At 37.5% G+C, this 18,827-nt stretch overlaps 1 protein-coding gene across 1 annotated transcript; it reads right to left on the reverse strand.

Annotated features, from left to right (window-relative positions):
* Nucleotides 1–237: 237 nt before the first annotated feature.
* Nucleotides 238–18,303, reverse strand: TMED10 (transmembrane p24 trafficking protein 10). The gene is made up of 5 exons (XM_070940945.1): nt 17,989–18,303; nt 13,485–13,605; nt 6,305–6,378; nt 3,326–3,452; nt 238–616 (listed from the first exon to the last, which is right to left on the reverse strand). Exons 1-5 carry the CDS (start codon nt 18,301–18,303, stop codon nt 495–497), a joined length of 759 nt encoding a protein of 252 aa, XP_070797046.1. The 3' UTR covers nt 238–494.
* Nucleotides 18,304–18,827: the final 524 nt, after the last annotated feature.

The raw sequence follows: 18,827 nt of genomic DNA on the forward strand, positions 1-18,827 counted from the left end.
TCTGAAAAATGGTCATTAGTCACCTTTTTCAGTTCTGCTGTAACTTTGAACGCTCACTAAATGAACTGTTGTTAGTCGAGGACCATCTGTACTTCTTGCCATTCCCTCACCCAACTCCATATAATAACAAGATTGGTTCAAATACATCACATTGGGTATTGAAGTGGCAGATACGAGTAACTCTGTGACATGTAAGATAACATCATTTAACTGTTTATGTAAACAAACAAAAAAAGATCAGTTTGAGACAATTTTATTTATTTGTGTCCAAAAATTCTCAAAATCAAACTATCACCTCTTCCAAATCTATTCAATAGTCCTGAATTTCCTCCTCAGTTTTTGTGCCAGTATTTCCCTCCCTCCATCCCTTTGGTGGGTAATTGTAGAAAAAGTTCGTTTTTGCAGGTCAGCTCCAAGTTGGCTCTCAATAGTCATTGCTAGGTCTCTGTGTTGTTCCCTGGGGTGTCAAAACAAGGGAAAATTAGCCCTTCTTGCTACTCAATCAATTTCTTAGCTTTGAAGAAATGCCGCAGATAAAAGACTTGCCAAGTTGCCAGTCCAATAAGGCAGAACATTGAAAAAATGCTGAAGTACAGTACTCGAATGTTGGTAGATTCTGAAAGAAAAAAGCCCATTGTTAGAAAAAAATGCCAAGAAAATTTGAATCTCACAGTCTATTATGTCTTCACTTGAAGTGCTGATATTTTCAGTAAAAAGCTGTTTGGGCTCAGTGGACAAGATATAATTAAAAGAGGTTCTGTTTTTATTCAACCGATACAATTCAAATTAGAAAAAACATGCACAGGTACAGAATAGATGATATCTGATGCAACAGCAGTAACTATGACAGGGATTTAGGAGTTCTAGTGGACAGTCACTTAAGTATGCAGCTGCCAAAAAGCCATAAAGTCCTAGGCTGCATCAACAGAAGGACAGTATCAAGATCACATGAAGTGTTAGTATCGCTTTATATGGCATTGGTAAGACTTGGAATACTGCATCCAGTTTTGGTCCCCTTGATACAAAAAAGATGTTAAGACTTTAGAAAGAGTGCAGAGGAGACAACAAAGATGATTAGAGGAATGGAGGCTAAATTGTACAATGAACTGTTGCAGGAACTGAGAATGTCTAGGCTAATGAAGAGATGGATTAGGGATGACATGATAGCAGTCTTCCAATATTTGAGAGCCTGCACAGATTAATTTATTTTCCAAATCACATGAGGGCAAGACCAGAAGCAATGAATGGAAGCTTAAGGAAGAGATTCAATTAAGGAGAAATTTCCTGTCAGTGAGAACAATTAATCAGTGGAACGGCTTGTCTCCAGAAGTTGTGTGCTCCATCACTGGAGGTGTTTAAAAAGAGATTGGACAGCCGTTTGTAATTTCCTGCTTGATCAAGGAGTTGGACTAGATGACCTTCAAGGTCCCTTCCAAATCTGGTATTCTGTATTCATATTCTTAGTTTCATGACAACTGCATGTGAAAATGAGATATGCATGGTCAATAAACAGTCCTCAACATGTTTTGCTTATACTCATTGCTTCTAATGAATCATATACCTGTCTAGAAAGGGAAAGTTTAAGTTTTAGAAAAATGTTCTAGAATCAAATTATAAAACATATTACAAAGCATGCATATAAGCTACTTCTGATCACATTTCAAATACCGAATTTGACTGTTCTTAGAACTAGATGTACGTATCCCTGACAGTGAGTGACATGGAAACCTCTTTCTTTTGACACTGAAGTGGCAAAAAAAAACAAACATATTATATTGGCATAGCAAAATTAGAGTATATGATAACTAAACATGCAGAACAGAGATGTCTCTGTTCAGGTAATCTCAGTAGGATGGAAAGGGATTGTGAAGAGACATTTTTAAAAGCAGGATAGTTGTGGGCTATCATTCTCCTCTATTATCACCTGGTAATATTGTTAAAAAGCAAGTTGGTACACAAAATGTAGGTTCAGTCTAAGAACGTCTCACATATATTATCGAGACCTATGTGGTATACTTGACTCAACTCTGCCAACTTTCTTAATAAACAAAAAAAACCAGCTAGAGAATATGAGGAATCATTGGGGCCCACTGAAATAACTCATTATCAGAACATTTCTCCAAACTGGGAGAAGCTATTGATTTATTTGGTTTGAAAGAAACAGACTAAAGATTTTGTTGGTGAGATCTCCACTCTGCTTATCTGACTTAGCTGGCAGAGATGGTCACAGGTGTAGTGCAGGAGAATAAATGAATATGAGCCACATACACTTCATTCATGTTAAGACTGTCCTACTAGTGTCCGATTATGTTTTCCTGGTCTCTATGACAACCATAGGTCTATGTCAGACTGTCACAGGGCTAACATATTAAGGTAGTGAATACAGGGAGTCCTTGACTTACAACAGTTTATTTAGTGAGCATTCAATCTTATAACGGCACTAAAAAAAGTGGCTTATGACCATTTTTCATTCAACCATTGCAGCATCTCCATGATCAAATGATCAAAATTCAAATGCTTGACAATGGCTCATATTTATAATGGTTGCAGTAGCCTGGAGTCATGTAATCACCTTTTGCGACCTGACAAGCAAAGTCAATGAGAAAGCCAGTTTCACTAAACAACCATGTTATTAACAGCTGCGGCAAGAAAGGTCATAAAATGGGACAAAACTCACATAACAACTGTCTTGCTTAAAAACATAAATTTGGAGCTCAATTGTGGTTATAAGTCGAGGACCACCTGTATTCCAAACTATTTCAGCCTCAAGATGTAAAAAGAGTGGCTTGGAGCTTTGAAGTGAAAGGTAAAATTAGGTCACCTTTGGTAATTTTTTATTTCAGCATAATTTCCTTTCTGCAGAAATTGGGAATAAGTAACTGTAGGACCCTAAAGTCAGCTTTAGCACATGCAGGAGAACTTCAGCTTTGATGAACATAATGCTTGATCACGTTTATACTAGTGACTAGTGGGGTGAGCCTTCTCTATGCTTATGTGTACACTGAAATTCATCAGGTATCTACTATTACAGCTTTTAGAGACTTCTTTGCTTAGTTCTTCCCTAAATGACTCTCAAGTGTTTATATTTTTTTTTCCCAATTCACCTTTTTGGTATGTTTTTGATTTGATATTAACTTATTGTTTTTATCTTGTATTTTATTGTAAACTTTGAAATGCAACTGTATGGGAAGTTATATTCTAATTAAATAATTAAATAAAACAATAGAATAATGGAATATTTATCATGTTTTGTATAAAAAACATTATTCATATTCTCTAGGCACAGAAACATAACAGTGGTACTCGGAGGCCCACAAGTACATACCATTAGTATCCCGCATCTCCTCTTCTCGCTTTTTCATGTATGCAAAGTCATTAACAATAGATTCTGAAAGATCTTCCAGTCGTCGCAGCTCCAGCTCCAATGGTTTCAGCTTTTCCACTTTAGCAATCTGATAAAAGAGGACATTATATGTCAATGATCCAGAAGGTATCAACCCATTCCCATTTAAATGTGAACTTCTACTGGAACACAGTCCACTATGCCAACAAATAAAACATAGCATACCTTAAGGAGATGCTTTTTATTAACATATTTTTTGTGAATACAGATAGTCCTCATTTACTGACTGCAATTTGGACTGGCAATTGTGTCACTAAGCGATGCGGTCATAAAGTCACATGACCACACCCGACATATGCCACCTTGTCAGTTCTGGCTCTGATTACTAAACAAATTGCTGCAGGTTGTTAAGTGAGATGTCATGTATGCATGGCTTGCGATTTCCTGCTGCCTTCCCCGTTGACTTTGCTTGTCAGACACCAACTGTAAAGGTTGCAGATGGCAGTCACTTGGCCACAGGACGTTGTGACCGTGATAAATGTGTGTCTGTTGCCAAACACCTGAATTGCAATCACATGAATGTGGAGATACTGCTATGATTTTAAGTCTCTTTTTTTTTTCCAGAACCACTGTAACTTCACTGAACAGTCACTAAACACCAGTGGTCAGTAAATATAAGGACTACCTTTCTACATCTCTTTCAGCAGGTTCCTAGGGCAATAAGGGCAGCTGAGAATTATTACATGTTTATTTATGCAGATGTGGTATAAACATTTCCTCCATCTATTGAGTAGCAAATTAATTTCAGATTATTTTTCAGCATATCCCATCTGTGTCTTCATCAGTAATATGAAGATTCCTGATCTCAAAATGCAGTTATTTCTTTAAACCTTAGACAAAACTGCCTTAATTGAAAGTAGACAATAGATACATCTGGATCAGCACTGTCTATTATGACCAGACATTTGTCTCCACATCCCGCCACTTGAGATCCTTTTAATGCCAGGAAGCTCACAGCCAATACTCCATCTTTTGCCACAATAAACAGTCCAGTTATTGCTTGGCTATGATGAGATTATAAAGAATGTATCCAGAATAAAAAGGGTAGAATTTCAACATCTCTAAAATCCTATTTCCTATCCTTCATCACCAGGCACAAATGTTCATAGGCATAAAATTGGCACAAGTAATACCTCTAATATCTGGAAGTAATTCTACTGCTAAGCAACCAATTCTTTCCTAAAGCCAAAACCACTTTCTTTTTCCTATATAATACAGTATACAACTCTGGTTGAACACTACACTATGGCAGACAGACAAGGTACAGCAAACCAACTACCTGAAACCACAAAACATATTTACTATCCAATGTAGGTTTGTTGGTATAAGATACTTATTGTTTTCTTTTTAATTAAAAATGTAGTCAGTTGGGATTGATGTAGACACCTTAATTTTTTGCCCATTCTGTGTAGCTAGCAGGGGTTATCCTCTCTGCATGGCTATCACCTTGCTGGAATCATGGTAAAAGGGGAGATTAAAAATTCAGGATCACTCCACCTAATAATCCTTCACAGAAGGTGATCTGGCCATGACAACAGCAATCTGCAACATCGAGGATACTGTATTATAAATGAGGATTAAAGATGGACTCCAACCTTGAAAGGGAAGTAATTTTCTATTCATTTCTCTCAACTTCACATATAAATAGCACTTAATGAGCAAGGCAAATATCCACACTTTCCTTCTTTGACAGTAATTTTAAAAAATGTTCCAACTGCTATGATTCCCATAATTTTCCTAAACAGAAGAAAATTTGACTTCCCTCACTTACAAATCAAACTTTTAATTTTTCTGTCTTGATGACAGTTTAGTGAGTTCTAGTTGATTTTACCAAACATCTAAATAATTGTTAATAACATTGAGGAATTTTAGGATACATTTGACTCTCAAATGGAAATGAAATCTCACATGACCAGAAAAATCACATGGAAGAAGCGGCTTTAAGAATGTTATGTTTAATTGCAAGAGGAATTTGACTGTAATCCTAAATATACTTCCTACTGAACGTTTTCTTCAATTTACTTCAAGTATTGTAACATAGATGAACACTGAATACATAATAACAGATTTAAACTACTATCAACAGTTTGGTTGTTGCCCACAAGAGGGCAATCAAACTCTGGTGTTTGCAAATATTATAGCAGCTTTTCTATAGAAATTTCACCTAAAGCAAAAAACAGGCCTAAAAAGTTATATTACAGGTATGATAGTTGCCAAACAACCCCTACATGTGATGGTAGCCTTCATCTACATTAAAATGAAGAAAAAAAGTAAAATGTTCTGTTTTATAGACCATGATCAAGAAAATATATAATTATTAAATAAACCTGGGAATCTCCATTCATAACATTCATAGGAACCACACTTTATTAAGCCAGCTGTAAATATGCTTTATCGATTTTTTTGCTCTTTCTGAAAGCCTTGTGGAGAAACATTTATGAAGGATCACAATGCAGGCCTGCAGAATTTAGGCCTAAATTATAGAACGTTGTACACATTTACTTCAAAGTAAATTTTATTGAATTTAATAGGGTTCTTCTTAAATGTCTTTGGAATAATAGCCTTAAATGAAATCTGTTGTGAAATAATTCAGGAACTTATTTTAAAGTAAGATTTAATGTAGTTTTCATTAATAATATTGTATTATTAAAAAACTTTTTAAAGAAATGAACAAATGATCTCTAACCAAATATAGTTTAAAGATAATGATCCAATTTTACCCTTTTCAATGACCTCAGCAAATTTTAAAAATTTCAGTATGTACAAGCAACAGCCAGTGAAATTAGATGGTGAGCACATCAAAAAGAAGCATAATGTTTTGAGCCCAACGTTATGCATCAACAGCATCCCATGAGTGCTAGCAAAAAAGCAGAGACAAAAGCAGAAAAAGCAGAGACATACCTCCTCATAGTTTTTTGCTTCCACTCCGTGCTTCATATTCAAGGTCACAAGCTGGTCTGGCATCCGCCCTGTTCCTGGAAATGCAATGAAAGGACTCATTGTATGCAGTACTTTGGCTGCCAGGAAATTCCCAGCTCTGCTCCCTTCCCTATTATAGAGGGATTTATAGCTCACTCTCCAGAAATCTCTGAACAGTTAGATGCGGCCAAATTATTATTATAACCATAGAAAAGTCGACAGGGTTCTCCTGAAGGAAGAACTCCCAAAAATAATATAAGAAACTGTTGCAAATATGCATATGGAGAGTGCAGAATGCAGGCACTCCGATTTCCTGGCCTTCAGTCCACCCGCAAAGAGTAAGAAAATATATAAGTACAATTTAATAATGCCAGATTAGTTAGCTGGAACTAACAGGAAAATTCTATCCAAATGGAAACAGTAGAAAGCCAAATTGTATATTAAATGGAACAGATGAAATTACTTTGAAAAGCAGACCACCTAGCCAACTTCTAAATCATTTGGGAAATTGCTAAAAAATACTAGCTTGCTCTGTCTTTTTTTTTTCCCAATTCAAGCTTTACCATTACCATCATAAATAAACCTTAAGTAAGTGGGCTCGCAAAGAGCTTTTTCATTAATACTCGGTGAATGTTGCAAATATACTCATAGGTATTTTTAAAAAGTATATCTTCATTTCAACTCCAAGCAATAAAAATCACATTCTAAGGCCGTGATGGTGAACCTATGGCATGTATGCCACAGGTGACATGCAGAGCCATATCGGTGGGCACCCAAGCGTTGCCCTGGCTCAGCTCTGGTGCCAGCTGATTTTCGGGCTTTCTGGGCCCACCGGAAGTCGGGAAACAGGCTGTTTCCGGCCTCCGGAGGGCCTCCAGGGGAGTGAGGAATGCCGCTTTTGCCCTCCGCAGGCTCTTAGAAAGGCTCTGGAGCCTGGGGAGAGCGAAAAACGGGCCTTCCTGTCCCACTGGAAGTCGGCAAACGGGCCTTTTCCGGCCTCGGAAGGGCCTCTGGGGGGTTGGGGAAGGCCGTTTTCGCCCTCCCCAAGCTCCAAGAAAGCCTCTGGAGCCTGGGGAGGGCAAAAAAAATGGGCCTACCGGGCCCCCTGTGCCATCACGTGCCAAAAGCGCGGGGACCGCGGAGGGGGCGCATGCACATACATGGGGTGCATTGAATTGTGGGTATGGGCATGCGCCAGCGTGACACCCATTTTTGGCACATGACAGCAAAAAGGTTAGCCATCACTGTCCTAAGGCTTTAACCTTTTACTTACAAAGCTTTCTACTTTTGTTGTTCACAGTGTAGGTAATGTTTAATCACTAAAGTACAGGTAGTCCTCAATTTACAACTGGTCGCTTAGTAACTGTTCAAAGTTCTGACAGATCTACCTGAGGCATATTTATGACCCAAATTTGAAGTTCCAACAGTGGGGAATCCCTCCAGTCACAAAACCATATTTAGGGTCTTGGCAACCAGGCCTATTTACAGTTTTGTGACTGCATTTTATGACAGTTTTGCTGAAAACCATCATTTACTTCCGCCTTTCAGCAAAACCACATTCATAATAAACCACTGGTTTGCTTAACGACCACAGATTTCTTCAACAACCATGGCAGAAAAGAAAAAAGGATGATTTTATGATTGTCACAAGTTAAAACATGATGGTCGGGTTCCATTAACAGATTCTAATTCAACGACTATCTGTAACACTGATTTATCTGCAAAAATGAAGCGTTATCATTTCCCTATCTTAAAGTGATACTATGATTGCCTTTCTGATACTGCAAGGAACTGACATCCTCTCTTAAAATAACCAAGGGGGGCGAAATTAAATTGGTTATGATAATTCATGTATTGAGTTCAGGGGTGAAATGTAAAATTTGTTACTACCGGTTCTGTGGGCGTGGCTTGGTGGGTGGGTGGTAATGTGACTGGGTGGGCGTGGCCAACTTTTTTTTTTATTTATTTATTTTTCAAAGCATTTTTTCTGCAAATGCAAAAAAGTGCTTTGAAAAGGCTCTGCCGATCAGGCAACACAGCTGGGATTGTCAGAGCCTTTTCAAAGCATTTTTTTAACCACCTCTTCCGCTGAAGAGCTTGCAGAAAAAAAGTCTCTCTGATGATCCCAGCTGAGTTGCCTGATTGTCAGAGAGACTTTTAAAGCATTTTTTTCTGCAAACGCTTCCGGGAAAGAGGTGGTTAAAAAATGCTTTGAAAAGGCTCTGACGATCCCAGCTGAGCCGCGTGATCATCAGAGGCTTTTTTTTTACCGGGAGCATTTCACCCCTGATTGAGTTCTGTAAAAAGGATGGTAGATCAGGAAAGGGGGAAAAATGGAAAATCCACCTTCAGTTGAAATCTGACCAATACTTTGAATGTAAATTATGGCGTGTTTACTTAAGTCCTAAAGAGTTAACAGGGCTCACTTTCATTAATGTACATATATATCTAGATGAAAGAAGAAAGATCACCTAGAAAAAAAATGTTCTATTTCCAGAAATTAATGAATAGGATAAGGCTGTATACATCAGCTTAGACAACGTCAGTTAGTTTGAAGAAACAATTATTTTGCTTTTGGTCTTTCATTTCTGGGGGAAGAAAAAATATTTTCTCCCTTATTCGGATTTCAAATCACCTCTTTTTAATATCCATTATTTCTAAGACCATGTTTAGTTTTTAAGTGGAAAATATAAGAAATGAAGCTTGCAAAATAGAAGTTATATGGCAGAATAACTAGGGCTATGTTAAGTCAGACATATTATTATTGAAAAGAATCTTGAAAATGGGACACAAGAAGGCGCCATCACAGGGGATCCAACAATCACCAACTGTTCAGTTTAGCATCTTAGGGAACAGATTTTAAATGGAAAAACAGCATGAATATGTGAGTTTGATTTTCATGCTTACAAATAAGGGATTTTGTATTCTGAACTCTTTACCTTGCACAGAAAAATAAATTTCAAGTTTAGGGGGAAGGAGGTTCACTTCCTGCTCTGTCTTCATTTCTTGGCTAGAACATGCATGTGTGTTCCCCAAGGAGAAGGCACCAGCATTGGCAATGTACCATAATACAGCAATAGCAATTTCTGGAAAACCTGGAAGCCGGTGGTAGCCAAAGGCTTTCTTGCCATGAAGCCCGATGTATTATAATGAGAAGCAAGCAAGCAAGCAAGCAGAGTGGTAAACAGAAGCACCTGCATATACATCTGGGGGAGCCACAAAATTAGCTGCTATGGATTCAGTGGAGGAAGCAAAGATATTTTACCTCTCTGGCCTGCCTCCTTTGCTTATAATAAATTCTTAGTGTTTCATATAATATAGTTGTTTCACAGAATGTATGCCAACATTTCTGCCTCAAGGTGGAAAAATGTTGTATGTTTTTACTCTCTTTCACAAATAGATGGCAGCACAATACAGTAAGAAATATTTTGTGTGGATAACAGAAAGAAATGCCCTCCTTCAGTTGATGGAAATGGTGCTGCTACCAATAATTTCTAATATACCAAAATGTAGCTTTCAGAATAGTTGAGGATAAAAAAATGTGTCCCCAATTTCTATCTCACAATTGCTACCTATTCCTATGAAAATGAATTCTGATTAAAACCACATAATCAATTTGGACCCATTTAAGAAACAATTATTACAATTGCATTCAAATATGTAGTCAATAAACATGACTGAAATCAACAAAATTTCAGTTTGAATTTATATACAAAGAATTTCATTACATAGATTACAAAAATTTTAGCAACCTTTCGGTTCTTAGATTACAACAGTAGAAATGCACAAGAGTAGATCTGGAAACTATTAGGACAAACTTACAATGTTGCTGAGCACATTGTAAGCCGCCCTGAGTCTTCGGAGAAGGGCGGCATATAAATCAAATTAAATAAATAAATAAATAAATAAATAAAACAATTAAATAGTAGGAACTATCAGGATAATGAATACCTACAGTACTTTCAACATCTTATGGATAAATACAAAAATATTTAGAATAAAAAAATATGTTGGACTTCCAAAAATAGAAATCCACATTGCTGATGAGAAGTTTGCAAAATATCCTTTACAATCATTTTATGATTTTATGTTACTCTGTTTATTTAGTTTAAAAATAGTATTCAAAATAAAACTACAAATAAGGAAGTATAGTATATTTGATGGGTAAAATTACAACATAAACAAATTATTCTTTCCACTTTAAGGAAACCAGAATGTCCAATAACTTGTTTTGACAGGTTTTTTGTCATCACAAAAAGAACTAACAGAAGGCAGGATCCATGTGAAAAATTGTTTGCCAAATATTTTTGCCACAAATCTTTTCTTAATCCATATAGAATTGATGAGTCCTATAAAAATCAAAATGGGATCAGTGCATCATTTACTGGTAGACCATGGGTAGAATTAATTGCCACTTATTCCCCTGTAAATCACAGAAGGATTAAGAGCATTTTCAAGTCTCAGCAAATACACTTAACCAGAGTAAGTATAGATGTTGCTTTCAAAAAGCACATTTAACATTTTCAGTATACAACTGAATTACATTCAGTACCACTCTTATCCACTTTCTTTTCAATTGGTACTAGATATACAAGAACACTAACTGTCATTGGAATGCCTTGATTTTCTCTACATAGCTTTTCTATAGACAAAGATTGGGCAGAGGTGAATGTTCCTTCCTAAGGCATACGGAGTACAACAGTCCTAGAGTGTGCAGTACTGAAGAGTCTTGTTTTAATTTCCTTCCCCCTTCTATCTTTTTATCAGGGGCTTTTTCTTCACCTATCAGGAGCTCCAACTCCAATATCCTGGAAGCCAGAGAAAAAAACTGTATGCCTTCAAACTGTTCACTGGCCCTAGATCCACAGGAACCTTTCAGAAAATTTGAATAGAAAAACAAGATTAAAGAGTGAAGAACAATAACAAAAGCCTCAGATCTGACCAAATAACGATTGAATGTCCGTGTAAGAGTTATTTTTAAAGGCATCCTTGAGTGAAGGACACAGAAATGGATATAATAATAATTAATCAAGTTAATCTGATAGATGTGACTGGTACATACATCATTATTCTCAAACTTTAGTATATGGTAGAAATATGAGGAAAATCTGCAAAAATAGGAGCAATTTTGCAGCTTGAACAGCATAGTAAATGACGCAAGAAAAAAAAATAATTGTGCACATACTGTGGGATCCTTATAAGTCTTACAGGCCACCTCTTCCCTCTATGGGATATTTGTACAAAAAAATTGTCTTTCACTTCCTCTTCCCCATTTTTGTGGCTACAGGCTTGAGAAATCCCAATTGCTCAAACTCCACCTGGCTTAACAGCTCAAATAACTGTTATCTTAGTTTTGACTTCCCCCAGCAGAAATAATTATACTGCTGCCTAAACTGCCAAAGAATGTCCATCTATTTTATGAACAGCATGTAAAAAAATTATTGACATGCCTAATAACCTATAATACTCAAATCGTATCAAGTATCTGGAATTATCTTTTATACAGACTCTACCCAGGCTGCTGTGTTGATATAGAACTTGATACTTGTCAAGTAAGAAGCTCTACGTACTTTTTTTGTAAAGTGCAGGCAATTCAGCAACATCCTTCAAAAAAGTAGAAACAGGCTAGCAAGAATTCAATAAAATCTCAGTTTCCCTCAGTGCTGAGTGCACAGCATTTATAAGTTCAGAATGCAGTACAGGAAACACAATACTCAGAAAATTCATTATGCAGTGAGTACAAAAGCTTCTTCAAGCCCAATGCAAACCTTCTTCAAGGGCTATCTCTCCCTGAGCAGAAGCAGTATGAAAATGACAAGAGGATTATGCACTACTTCTGCTGAACTCTAATCCTGTAATTTGACAGAAAGATGGATAAATGCATCACTTCTCAAGGAACCATTAGCTCCAAAGCTTGTTGTGGAACTGCCCATCAGTTCTCGGTACACAATCAATGTCTTTTACACTTTTTTTTCCTCACATGAAACAAAACAAAGTGCTAATGAAAGGGATCCTCAACCTTGCCACTACATATTATGTACATATCAATAATAGGTCTACCTGCCTGGCCCAAGGATATTAGCAGATATACAGTAAACAGATAAAATTCCATCACCAAGGATTATAAAGTGCTCTAGTATCAGCAAATCCAATCTAATATCCATACTGAATTCCTACAAAACAAAGACAGAAAAAATAAAAAGCAGGCAGAAACTTTCAACACCTCTTATGTGATAAAACATGTGAATCAAGACTAGAGAACAAAAAAAATTACTTCATGAAGAAGTTAGAACTGAGGTCCCCAACCCCTGGTCTGTGGACCAGCACCGGTCTGCGGCAGGCCAGAAACTAGGCCACACAAACAAGCGAAGCCCCATCTGGGGGATACAAGTAGCATGCGAAACCACACACCCTCTGCTCCGTGGAAAAATCTCTTTCCATGGAGCCGGTCCTGGTGTCCAAAAGGCTGGGGGGCACAGAGTTAGAAAATGTAGCAAATATCTTATTTACTGAATTTATGTAGCTACCCTTTTTTACATGTATGTGACTGCACAATGTACAAAATTAAAGCTAAATATTCAATATAATTTATCCATTAAAACAATTAAAATCAATACCGTCTCCATGTTCTCCTGCATTTTCTGGCTGGAAATATTAAAAATTATTGGTTGTGCCCATATTTTGTTAATTTTGAATGGGGATTTTTTTTATTGAATTAAGTTAATTTGTTATTGAAATAAATTACTTGATTCACATAAAATATCAACATAAACTATGGGTTACAAACAGTAAATGCATTTCCTAACATAAGTGAAAAAACAATCTACAAACCAGTCGTAGCAGCTGAGTGAGATTTTATCTGTAACATAGTTCTTTGATAAAGGTGTTCTTATATTTCATGCATTAAATTGTTTTTCTATTCAGCATATTATAATTGCACTATTGGTCAATTGCAAGCATTTCTAGAAAAAAAATAATTGATCTTCATCAGTAATTTTAAAAGGTCATGGTTAAGTAATCTTAGACATTTCAGTCCAAAAGATCAAAAACATTTGGCAAAGCGGATACCCCTGGTTCACACCCAAAGTTATCTTTTAAGTGAATTCTGCAAAGAAAGTAAAGAGGAACTTGTCAAAAGCATCTAGCAGTTTTTCATACTCACCCACAGGGAGTTTGCTTTCAAAGCAAGCCTCAAACACGTCATAGTCCTCTGTGGTGAAAGCAAATTTGCCCTTAATAGCATCTTCCTTGACATAAAGGATGTGCCCAGCTGTGTCAGTAATCTGTAAGAAAAAAATTAAAAATTAAAGAAGCAAGCAGGTAAATAGCTAAATATTGGGAAAGGTGGAATCTTCCAACATGCAGTTATTATTTTCCTTTGGGTCATCTTCACTGCTGAAAATTTAAATTTAACTGAATTGTGATTGTCAAAAAAGCCATGGGTTATTATCCTCTATCATCTTAAATAGTTTATATTAGTATAACGGTATCCACTATGAAAAAAGCAGTGTCTCAAAAGAGGGCATAATATAATGAGAGACCTCATTCAATTCATTGAAAGTAAATTAACAGTAGTTCTGGGAAAAGTGAATGATAGGTACATTTAGCTACACAATTAACTTGGACAAATTACATGAACACTTTTCCCCACTACCAAAATCGCAATTTATCAAATACTAAATTGTATTCTTAGAACATGTTAAAATATATTTAAAGTCTCATTTTGTGCAGTAAAAATTTATAAGAATGTTCAAATATGGTTCTTTTCGTACAAAATCATATAACACATGATGTTCTGAACTAGATCTTCCCAATGTCTGGCTGCGTTTACAATTCTATTAAACTGGCAACAAATGACAGCTACTTATATACCATTAGGCATATTGCTTATAAAACTGAGCAAACTGCTTAAAAGTCAACCCACACAACTATGGGGGTACAATAAAGAATGAAAGATGTTCCATAAATGCTTATGCAGTAACCACACCAGCTCCACTCCTTCCATACACAAACACAGTGTCAAATTGAACAATAAGTGCCCACACACAGTTGGGACAAAGATGCTAAAGAACCTCTCTGTTACACTGGATTAACTCCTCCAGAATGAAAAGTATATGTTTGTGTTGAGATCGCTTGGTAAATATGTAAACATAACAATGAATTAACCTGAACAAAAATGACAAAATTAAAAGCAATCATAGTAATTAAAAAGTGTTCTGCACTTTACCTATGTTCTTCTATACAACTGTTCCCTGTGCAATCTGAAAATTATTGTGTGATTGCTAGTAAATGGAAAACAGCAATGACAAATAAACCATTTATGCAATCAGTTGTGCTAAAGCTTTTTAAAAAACTATTCTGGATGAATAAACACCCTATGCTCTGAAACTATCTGGTGAACCACCAAAATTGGGATATTAAAAACAAATTGCTGGTGCACAGAATCTCAGTACACTATTGCAGTCTTCTGGAAAAAGCAAATTGCTAAAGTGGGACTTCAAGATAAAAAAATAATATAATAGAAATTTACACTTTTTGAGTTTATAACCATAGGATCCCTATTAGTCAAAAGAAATGTGCTATACATAGATCTTTTAGAACTACCAAAAATGTTTATTGCCTTATGTTTCTTAAATATATGTAGTTAAAATGTTTTAATACTGTACACTGAGAGCATATGCACTGGAGACAAATTCCGTAATCACACTTGGCCAATAAAGAATTCTAATTCTATATTTTATTTTGAAGGAGCTTTATAATTTGTACATCATCATTTGAACATATTCAAAATAAGCATCTGTGTTTATTATCTGAATCTGATAAACTATGTAAAAAGAAAATATGAAATGCTTCTGAAAATTAAGTATAATCTGCCTTGTTTACAAGAGACACAAAATTACCTTCAGATTAATATGGTAAATACTAAATTATAAAAACAGATGGCTGCCTGAACTGCAAAAAATTCTGACAGAATTAACAGAACATTAACTTTCTTTTGAATAGTGAAGAAAAATGGAGATTCCTTCAAGTCACACTTGACTCCTGGTGCTTAAATAGATAATCTATTCAGTTTTCCTGGCAACAATATATGAATCAGTTGCATCTGTCTTCCCCCTAAAATGTTTTTTTAAAACTTCCAAGCCTTAAAATTGTTGGTCTGGCCCAACAATTGTTCAAGAGCCACCAAGACCACCAACCAAAATAAGGGATGGCTTAGTTCTCTTTTATTCAAAAAGAGCACTTTTACCTTGACTCTCCTTACTCAATTATTATGACAAAAAGTCAAAAAACAGGTACTTCTCTATTTACAGCCATTCATTTAGTGACCATTTGAAGTTACAGCAGCACTGAAAAAAGTGATTTTAGACCATTTTACACTCTTACAACCATTGCAACATTCTTATGGTCATGTAAAATTCAGCCACTTGGCAACTGGCTCATATTTATCATGGTTGCAGAGTCCTGGTGGTCATATCACCTTTTGTGAGTTTCTGACATGCAAAGTCATGTCTGGGGATGCCAGATTCACTTAACAACCATGCTAGATTCACTTAACAACTTTGGCAAGAAAGGTTGCAAAATGGGGCAAAACTCACTTAACAATTGTTTTGCTTACCAAAATAAAGTTTGGGCCCAATTGTGGTCATAAATCAAGGGTTTCCTGTACAGCCAGCACACTGGTTTGCAAAAAAATAATTATATGCACACTGTGTTTTCTATGCGATGGCCAGTGCTCCTTTGTTTTTAATTTGTTCACTTCTCTTCAACAAAATACCTAAACAAGAAATTATTCATATCATAAGAGCCATCTTGCTTTTAAATATAACTATGCATTCTTGGATAGACTTCCACATAGTTAGGTAAGAGGATTTGGTTTAATTATATGACATCTCAGATAATGCACTCCATGCAGTTTATATACAGTAGTAAAAATTTGTCCCATCCTGCCTCTTATCTCCACTATTTAGCCTTACTGGTGTTAATTAGAGATTATACAGGTAGTCCTTGGTTTACAACAATTGAGCCCAGAATTTCCATTGCTAAGCAAGAAGTTAAGTCAGTTTTGCCCCATTTTATGACCTTTCTTGCCCCAGTTGTTAGGTGAATCATCACAGTTGTTAAATTAGTAACACAGTTGTTGAGTGAATCTGAGTTCCTATTAACTTTGTTGAATGAATCTTGAGTTCCCTATTAACTTTGCTTGTCAGATAGTCGCAAAAGGTGATCATATGACCCTGGGACATTGCAAATGTCATAAACATGTCAGTTGCCAAGCATCCAAAATTTGATTATGTGACTACGAAGATGTTTCAACGGTCATAAGTTTGAAAAACGGTCATAAATCACTTTTTTCACTGCCATTTTAACTTTGAATGGTGATTAAATTAATGGTTGTAAATCAAGGACTACATGTACAAGCTTCCAAGCCACAAAGAACTTTGGTTTTGTTTACACAGTTCCACTTAATTCAGAAGGATTTATAACACAGGTGTCAAACTCACATCCAGCCCACAGGCAGCCAATTTGACACACCTGATTTATAAGGATGGTTCAAAATATAGCTGTAAAAATATTTCCCTTCTCATTTAGTAGTCATACTATTAGATCCCAGAAAATCTCCATGAATGCATTTTCACACACTGAGGGAAGAATTTTACTTGGAGAAGGAATAATGTATTCATGATAAAAATAACAGATTCAACCAAATTTGTGCCAATTTACATTCCTCCCCCCCCCCCCAAATATGGGATAATGTAGGGATTACTTCAAAGAGTCCTACCACTTTTGGTAAGAATACAAATTCTATGAAGCAAGCTTTAATATACAATATTGGAAATTCACAATGCTTTGGTATTTTCAGGGCATGGACTTAGTCTTGGCTTCCTGGCATCATCACTGCAGCCAATTTAAGACTACAAACTATTGCACCTTATCTCTCTCCTCTTTCTCTGTGAAGCAGGGGGGGAAAACACCCTTCTAGTCTTTTCCTATTTGAGTCACACTTCCTACTGTCATATTATTGACAAGAGAATAAATCCTTACAATACTGTGTTTTGGACTCCAAAACAACGGGTTGGTTGAGACACAAGACAAAAGCTCAGCTATAAAGTCAGGAATGAATAAGTTCTAAGTATGGGAAAATAAAAACCAACGAAGGAAGTAAAGCAGAATCCTTTTTGCCTCCCGGACTTAGTGAGAGGCCCAGGAACCGTTGTGAGGGCCTTATACGTGGTATTCTTCCCAGCGAGTACACAAAAACTGGCCTTTTTCCTCCTTCCGTATTCAGCCTTCTTGGGAGACACAGAGCGCGATGACGTGTCCCAAGATGCGGAAGGGAACGGGAATACACGCATGGGTCGGCAACACGCCGGCCCAAGGAGGTACCAGGTAGCGAGCAGGGAAGGTTAAGCATCCCTTTAGGGCAGGGGTGGGCAACTGTGGCCCTTTTACAACCTGTGGACTTCAACTCCCAGAATTCCTGAGCCAGCTTGGCTGGCTCAGGAATTCTGGGAGTTGAAGTCCACAGGTTGTAAAAGGGCCACAGTTGCCCACCCCAGCTTTAGGGACAATCTCGCAGCCTTTCTAAGGGCTACCTGCCCGGTCAGCCCCCCACCCTCCCTCGCCCCCGCCCAACTGCCCCGCTTGCTCTTTCGCCGGCCCTGCACCTTGAGGTTTGCTGACGGGCCGGTAGACGAGCCCGGAGGGGGAGCCACCTCGTACTCGCCGGTGACCAGCTTGTCGCGGTGAATCTCCTCCCGTAGGCATTTGCGGGCTTTGCCCGGCAGTTGGAAGGAGATGGGCTGAGCGGGGCCCGGCAGCAGGACGAGCAAAAGGAGCGTAAGCAGGGACGTCAGGAAAGGCGGCTTGTGCCGAAAGCGGCCACGGAGCAGCGAAAGCAACAGCATGGCGGCAGATCCGAGGGACACAAGGCCGGATTTTCTGCCTCCACCTACAGCACGTGACCGCGTCGCTCGTTGCATGATGGGAAACGGGGGATCCTCGGGACGGCCACCGAGACCAATTGTGCTAGAAGGGCCAGAAAGCTCAGCGGGTTGGTGGGAATGGAAGTCGAGAGCGGAATTCAATGCCGGGTTGTCCGCGGAGTGTCGTAGTTTAGCGATTTTTTTTTTGCCTGGTTGTATTTCTTTATTGGATAATCTGAGAACTGTTTTTTTATGCAGTCTTGGGAGCCCGAGTCCTCTTCTTCTTCACCACCACGGGCTTCTGGCGGAGATTCTCACTCCTCCAGGTCATGGTTGTCCCAAAAGTGCTTTTTCAAAAAGACAACTGGACTTTGTTTTGCTTGAAGACGTTTCGTTTCTCGTCCAAGAAGCTTCTTCAGTTCTGACTGAGTGGTGGAAAAATGTTAACGACAAAGATGACTGCAAGGAATATAAATCCTTCCATTCAGTCAGAACTGAAGAAGCTTCTTGGATGAGAAGTGAAACGCCGGTTCAAAAAGCACTTTTGGAACAGCCAGAGCTTAGCTGGAATGGACGGAATT

Source organism: Pituophis catenifer, unplaced genomic scaffold (genome assembly GCF_029215685.1).
Source record: "Pituophis catenifer annectens isolate HBS135680 unplaced genomic scaffold, rPitCat1.0.hap2 SCAF_1, whole genome shotgun sequence".
NCBI classification, from domain to species: Eukaryota; Metazoa; Chordata; class Lepidosauria; order Squamata; family Colubridae; genus Pituophis; species Pituophis catenifer.

What these genes read in the sequence shown, in the direction of transcription:
- TMED10 (XM_070940945.1), bottom strand. Translation starts at nt 18,303, where the DNA reads ATGCAACGAGCGACGCGGTCACGTGCTGTAGGTGGAGGCAGAAAATCC. An exon ending in AAGCAAAAAACTATGAGGAG is followed by an intron (nt 3,453 to 6,304) that starts GTATGTCTCTGC and finishes CTCTTTTATCAG; the next exon opens with ATTGCTAAAGTGGAAAAGCT. An exon ending in GGAGATGCGGGATACTAATG is followed by an intron (nt 617 to 3,325) that starts GTATGTACTTGT and finishes TTTTTCTTTCAG; the next exon opens with AATCTACCAACATTCGAGTA.